The sequence below is a fragment of the Cydia fagiglandana genome, chromosome Z, assembly GCF_963556715.1.
Source record: "Cydia fagiglandana chromosome Z, ilCydFagi1.1, whole genome shotgun sequence".
In the NCBI taxonomy this organism is placed as follows: domain Eukaryota; kingdom Metazoa; phylum Arthropoda; class Insecta; order Lepidoptera; family Tortricidae; genus Cydia; species Cydia fagiglandana.
The window spans coordinates 29,129,878-29,137,162 of record NC_085959.1 but is presented as its reverse complement, the minus strand read 5'-3'; the positions used below and the strand labels follow the sequence as shown (position 1 = coordinate 29,137,162).

The following is a 7,285-nucleotide window of genomic DNA, read 5'->3' as shown; positions in this document are numbered from 1 at the left end:
GATATTGCAAAATGAATGGAGGCGTGCGCCTACAGGAGAGACGACGTGGGCATGCCAGATCAAATGCTTATTTTCATCACACTTGCTCGAAAAAGATCTTATTTTATACAGGTGTAGGTACTAAAGGATAAAGGCCTATAATGTTCTCAGGGGAGTTATGGATGGTGAAAAAAAATTTTTTTATTACTTATATATATCACTAATTCATATGAACCATATGTTTAAATGAGTGTTAGTTTTGAGATGGCACCGACGGTTATAATTTAATATTTAAACTATTTATTTATTGCACATAAAAAAGTACTAATGTCGGACTTAATGCCTCATGGTCGTTAAATATATTTTAACTCAATTTTCAATCGTGGCTGAATGCCGGATGGATCCGTGCTTCGAGCAACACGGAAGGGAGGCGGCATTCGCACTATTTCCCCTCTGCCGAGGTACAAGATTAGCGCGTCAATATAATCTACCGTGGGTAATAAAACTAGTTGCACTTGGATTTTTCACTAGACCGAGTCCAGACGCGCGCGTGAACACTGCTGCACAAAAATGCCCGTTTGCTCGGTTTTTTGCTATGAAAAGAGGTCGGGGACATCAAATTTACAAAAAGAAAGTGTTACATTCCACATGTAATTTTTTTTTTTACATATCATACGTTAAATTACATTTAAATACAATTATTATATTTTAGTCTCAAGTATTTGTTGGATTTATCGATTTTGCTCGCTCAGTACAAATTGCGGATCGGTCGAGCGACAAATCCGACTTCTCATCTCTCAGAATACAATGACATACTTCAACGAAAATGTGTTAGTGTGCGTGTTGTGACACTAGTCACTCGTCCGTACACAAAAAGAGAACGAGGTTTGCAAGATTTGTCTTTGACGTGTGTCATTTTCTATGTATTTGTGTCGTCATTACAGAGGGCCTACCGCGAACCACGTTTGACGTGTTGCCTCCCTGTCACACTTACGTATGAATTTACAAGTGCCATAGAGAGGCAACACGTCGAACGTGGTTCGCGGTAGGGCCTCTGATTGGATTTGTATGTAAGTGTGTGTGAGAAGTGCGACTGTGTGCACCTTCCCCCCGCGAAAAATGGCAGAAAGATTTGTACGGTGAGATATCGCTTGGGCCCCTCCCTTCCGACGTGTCGGAAGCCGGTGTTGCTCGAAGGATCCGTGCGTTCGAGTCAAAAATGACAATATGCCGGACGATGTCGCCGTATTTTTAAGAATAATTGCGAATATTTCTTTTTTCGCAAGTAACTTTGATGAAAAACTGTGTAACTTCCGGGGTTAAGAACATATAGTTTTTTATATTCAAATAAAGTGTGCAATAGCAAACTCGGGCTTTGAATTTACTCCAGACTGGGGGCCGATTTAGAGGCTGTCGTGAATACACTCGTTTCCAACCACTTACCTACCGAAAACGAGGTACATACCTCGTATATTTGAACAAATATATTCTATGAATAAAATTGGTTACGGTTGATTTTGTTGATATACATAACTCTCATAAACCATGAACCTTTAAATAATTGTTATTAAACATTGAAATAACTTATTTTATAAAGTATTTAAAATTGCCTGCAAAGTTTCAGTCGCACTATGAAAATGATGGGTAGATACTTGTATGACGTTCATTGACCGATAATGGAAAAAAATTGATTTAAAGGGTTAAAGCGTTACAAGCAACGTCAATTACCAACAATGATGTGAACGTACATTGAATATAATAATTAATTCTTAATACTTAGGTATGTTTTGCCACTCTCAAGGGACTCAAAATTTATAGGGTAGGTAAGGTACAGTCAGCCAGAAAGTGGTCTACCACTTTTTGACTCTATCATCTGATTGATAGAGTAGAAAAGTGGTAGACCACTTTCTTGGCTGACCGTACTTCCCGCTGACATATAAGTTATTGCCTTGCACTACAAGTACTGGAAAATAACTGAAAAGTACAAATTTGTAAAAATAAGAATAATAAATAAATAAAATAATTTAAATTTGTACAGTACCTACCCTCGGTGGCCGATTCTGACTCGCACTTGTCGATTTTTTTATGATATATTAGGCTACCGAGCAGACGAGTCGCCTGATGGTAAGCGATTACCGTCATACATAACCACAGAATAAGTAATAGTAATGTACTACCGTACAGAAAGGAGACTTCCTACAAAACCGAATCTTCCTTTCTAATATATGCCACTATCCCTTTCGGCTATTTAGGGTTGTCAAAATTCAAATCATTATCTTATGGGTGGTCGTGCACGGACATTAAATTGTGTCAACCCTAATAATTGCTCGGAGCAATGCTGAGCCGAACGGAGCCGAGTTTGCCCGAAGGGAGGAGTTTCGCACCCCTGACATAACATCAGAGGGATTGTAAGTAAACGCACCATGAGGGTTCCTTTTATAGCTTTATAGTACGGAACCCTAAAAATAATAATTATTTTATTTCGGATAAATCCATAGTTGTTGTATTCAAAGTTGTTAAAGCGTTGCAGCCTTTAAGATGGAAAACGCTATTTTCTTGAAAGTTTATTGAAAATCGTATCGGTCCGGAAATACCGCAGCCACAGTTCAGTTGATTTAGGGATATGGCTGTCGAAGTTAGGCGTGTATTTAGGTGAGTCACTTACAGTGGCGGCGCGTCCATAAAAGCCGATTCCCACCGGCTTGCCTGTTTTTGGACGTTTGAGCAGAGTTGTAAAGGAAATATGTAAGCCAAATTAGCCCCGGCTTCCCTATGGATATGTTTGACGCGCCGCCACTGGTCACTTGGGGACCCTATTCTCGCTAAACCAACACCGCATACCTATCGCCACGCTGACTACACAACATTTTTACTTACATTGGTTCCGAACTATCTCTTCTACGAAGCAGTGTGTTTACAATAACAAAACCCCTACATACTTATGTATAATAGATATCTCTGATATAATAAATAGGTACCACTATAGGTATTTGTAATGAACACTTGATAATAGCAGCTATATAACTACTTACCAACACAGAAACTAATCTACTTTAACAAGTGGTTAATTGTAAATATATATATGTAAATTACAGATTTCCAGTTTAGCTACGAGGAGAATGGCGACAGCAATGGCATGCCGGTAATAACTCTAGAAGTAATGTCAGACAGCTCCAACATCGAGCTCTGTCCCGACGGCAACTCCAGCGATGCGCCCTCCAGCGCGCCTGATGTCGACTCGCATCATCCCGCTGTTCACTTCTTAACTATAAAAAAATGTCATTCTGAAGACATTTCTGACAATGAAAACTTAGATGACAAGGAACAAGAGGCAAATGAAAATTCGAAGTCTAGAAACGAGCTCTTGGAGTACATGACTCGGAACGACGGCAGCGTAGTCTGCAAGCTGTGCGGCGAAATCCTGCAAAGCCGGACGCATTGGTACAGACACAAGTACAAACGGCACGTCATCCAGCCGTTGAATCCAGCGCCACTCTTCCAATGTGAACAATGTCTGGTGTTCTTTAAAAGCAGGAAAGGTAGTATTATTCATTACTAAGTTACTACTCAGACTTAATTTTTACTAGTCACCGTAAGAGCGTTTTCACATCCCGATCCGATATCGAATGTCGGATGGAAGAAGATGTAACGCGTGGAGGTATCGAGCTGAAATAATAACCATATAGGTACTCAGATCTCCCACCCTTCACTCTTGAAGGTCTAAAAAAATCAAACTTCGTAAAATAAAGAGATACGGCCGTTAAAGTGCTGCAAAAGGCGTGTGCGTGTGTGTGTTGACACTTTCAAGGGAATCAAAATGCATAGCGTTTATAGACGGACTCGAACTATGATGTTTGGCAAGTAATATTACTTTACACTACAAATACAGGAAAAAAATCTGAAAACTCTAAATTTGTAAAAAAGCATGCTAAATCTGTGCGGGACCCTCGGTGGGCGAGTCATTTATTCAATATCAGTTCAAATACATGACCTATTTTATTGAGCCTAAGTACGTAATGCAAAATAATGCTAGGATCTGTTAGGTACCCTACCGTCCCTACTTAGTAATCGAAATATAAGATGTTCTCTGTCTTTCTAGGCTACATTGGGCACCTATCAAGCAGACATAGTGAGATTCTGACCGACCCAAGTCCCGTGATAACCCGAACAGTGTCCGAGGTACCGGAGAAGCTGCCTATGTCCCCCGTCGTGGTGAAACGCGAGCCGGAGGCCGAGGCTGCCCCGTCCCCAGCCCACCCCGCCTGCCAAGCCCCTGTTAAACAAACATCGACTAAAACTGAATCAAAGAGATTAAATAAGGTTAACAAAGGTCAGTCAGTACTACATTGAAGTTAGTTTTTATGTCATTTTGGCCAAAGAAGCGCCGATTTTTTTATATTCAATTATGAATAGGTAACTTTTGTAATCGTTGAGTGTTAGCATCATGATATATGATGTGGCTTATGTAGAGTATGCGAATAAGCATGATAATGGACATTTCAGATAATCGAAATAAAGAAGATTGGGAAGAGAAGCGGTATAGAGAGGAGAAGTTGGTGGCAGACATCATAGACCGCGTCAAGAGAGAATGTGAGGCGCAGGGGGGCAACAGCGGCGCGCGGCGCGGCTACACGCGGCGCACCACCGTCATGCACACGTAGCAGTCCCGCGCTCGGCCCGCCTCAACGCCGCCGTCGACGTGAACCTGCAGTCATCTTTAACGCTGTACGCTGTACGTTTGGTTGCCGAGCTGATATTGTAAGGAACGCCGCCGACTGTCATCGTCGACAATCCCTGTAGGCACTAGTTTGAATAGGGCCTAATTGTATACCTAAATTCCTTAAAAGGTGTCGATCAGCATCGTAAAAATATTACTTACCATTTTACAAGGGATATATGGACTAAATTGTTAGCGAGAATAAAATAGAAACCTGACAGAGAAGATGAAAAATCTTTAGGTATACTTATACTTAGGTAGTTAGGTACCTCCTTACTATAGTATAATAAATCTACCGTTGTAACTGAGCCTTTGGGAATACCAGATCCTATCCGTTACTAGGCCTATTGCGATACATTCGTTGTGATTACATATGTTTAGTGTGTAAGTAAACTGTGCCGATATATACTATATGCCACTGTTGAAATTAAGGTGCCAAAAACTTGTCCAGATTGTACATAGTTTAGTAAGTAAGTATATAGTATGATAGAAATATTGTTGATGTCATGAAAGCTGACTAAGTCGTGCAGACGATGCGATTGTAAAAACTGGAGGTACATTCGACGCCAAAGACATGTTTACACTTGGACCTTACTCGTTTGTAATAAGGTGAAAAACGTAAACATATCTTTAACGTCGACTGTTCATGAACGGGGTTTGAATCTTATTCGCTCAACGCGTCAACAACGCGTGAGGACTAAATTGTCGTAGGTGTCGTTAAACTCCTAATTGTTATCTATGGTATATTAGATAAATTAATTTAATAATACTCACTTTTATGAATAGGATATTTTGTAATATATGTTGTGATAATGCTCAAAATTTTAGTCGTATAAACGTAACAATGTCATTTAAAAAACAGAAAAACTAACTGTCCATGAGCTTGACATTAAACAAAAGAATACTCTTTAGTCTATCAAGTCTCAAAGTAAATTACTATAGAATTCCAAAACATAGTGACTTCTTCTACGAGGGTCAGCCGCGCACGATTTTACGCTATCGACCTCAGAAGTGGCGATTGGCCCTTGGGGCCTAGCCAGAAAGTCACCTTGCCTGTGACCCATGACCATAATGCCACATTGAATATATATTCCACCTGTAGCGGGCCTATCGACGGTCGCGATTTTATCGTCTGTCATATTGCCGTCATTGTGTAAACAAATGTAATAGGTACAGTCATCAGCAATAGTATCTTACACACCTAGGGTCGCTCTTATTGCGCTCCAAATAAGAACGTGTCACATATTTTTGCGGCCCTAGTTGTGTAAGATACTATTGCTGATGACTGTACCTACTAAAACGCACGCGAGAAAGACGCATCATAACATTCATAACTTATCCGAATTCCGATATGATGCGTCGGATGAATCACATGGTGTATTTTCAAAGTAGATTTTTTTATGTCACGTGCGTGTTATTACTAGACGTTAAAATAATGTTATTTTATAAAACAACCTTAAGTTGCGTCCAGGAGATGCGTCGTGAATGCTCAAATTTCGCCTCGCCCCCAATCATATTAACTCAAGCAAGGGTGCATAATGTAATATACAATAATTCTACAGCAAACTAGCACGAGCACTGGTGGAGACAGTATTGACTTGATTAGAAGCTATGACACCGACTGATCGAGAACAAAACCAAAACCTAATGAAAAATTCCAGATAAGTATACCTATATTTCCTTATATTGCTCAACCTTGGAGATATCAACTCGACTCAATTGGCTTTCAAATAACATTAGGTCGATTTAAAACCTTATTTACCTATACCATGTAAAACTAGTGCCAAAGTATTTTTAAACAGACAGATACATATTTTTTCATAATACTTGTGCTGTGCTCCAGTTGCCAACCAAGCTACAAGAAAAATTTAAAACTTAAAATAATCGAACTAAATCTTCTAAAAATGTAATAGTTAATCAAACTAAATCTTCTTATTAACATTATATAGTAATAAGATTCTGTCCTCCCGTAATTAACTTCTTAGATAAACGCTTTAGGATTTAACAAATCAATAGGTATATACATAAATAAATTTTAAGAATGAGAATGAGACTGTATTACAATATAGCAGAGAACATGTATTCACATGTACCTTTGTAACTTTTTCGTATTCTCGTGATGAGTGAGTATTATTTATTTCTGATTACTCGTAGTTGGTCAGGTTCTCGAGTTAACATGAATTACTCTGGCTCAGCTCAGTCTCACTCGAAAGCTCACTTTTTATAGTTAATGATTGTATTTATTACCTAATCGAAAAGCATGTTGATGTATGTATGTATAATACAAGACGGATGAGATTCTATGAACGGAATACCAATACAAATGACAATACTTACCTAAAAGAAATTTAATTTATTGAAGTCAATTTATGACTCGTCACTAAACTTATTTACTTAGTTAAAGCTCGTTAATCGGATGCCTATACTATTTTACTTATTCTGTGGTTCCGTTGTATTAAAGTAAACTGCATAGGTACCGTAAACCGGGGTTACTTTGATAAATTTTAGAGTTTGGCACCATTTTTTGACGATTACGATCCTAATATACGTAAAAATATGAAATAAAAATATAATAATCGGCTTTTTCTC

At 38.9% G+C, this 7,285-nt stretch overlaps 1 protein-coding gene across 1 annotated transcript; it reads left to right on the top strand.

Moving 5' to 3' along the window:
- Positions 1-11: 11 nt before the first annotated feature.
- LOC134678108 (uncharacterized) lies at positions 12-5,578 on the top strand. The gene is made up of 4 exons (XM_063536557.1): positions 12-45; positions 3,075-3,518; positions 4,079-4,309; positions 4,483-5,578. The coding sequence occupies exons 1-4, from the start codon at positions 12-14 to the stop codon at positions 4,638-4,640; spliced, it is 867 nt and encodes a 288-aa protein (XP_063392627.1). The 3' UTR covers positions 4,641-5,578.
- Positions 5,579-7,285: the final 1,707 nt, after the last annotated feature.

Excerpts from the sequence above, each read along its gene's own strand:
- LOC134678108 (XM_063536557.1), top strand. The coding sequence starts at position 12 with ATGAATGGAGGCGTGCGCCTACAGGAGAGACGAC. Across the intron at positions 46-3,074 it reads GCGCCTACAGGAGAGACGAC|ATTTCCAGTTTAGCTACGAG; the intron begins GTGGGCATGCCA and ends TGTAAATTACAG. Across the intron at positions 4,310-4,482 it reads ATTAAATAAGGTTAACAAAG|ATAATCGAAATAAAGAAGAT; the intron begins GTCAGTCAGTAC and ends TGGACATTTCAG.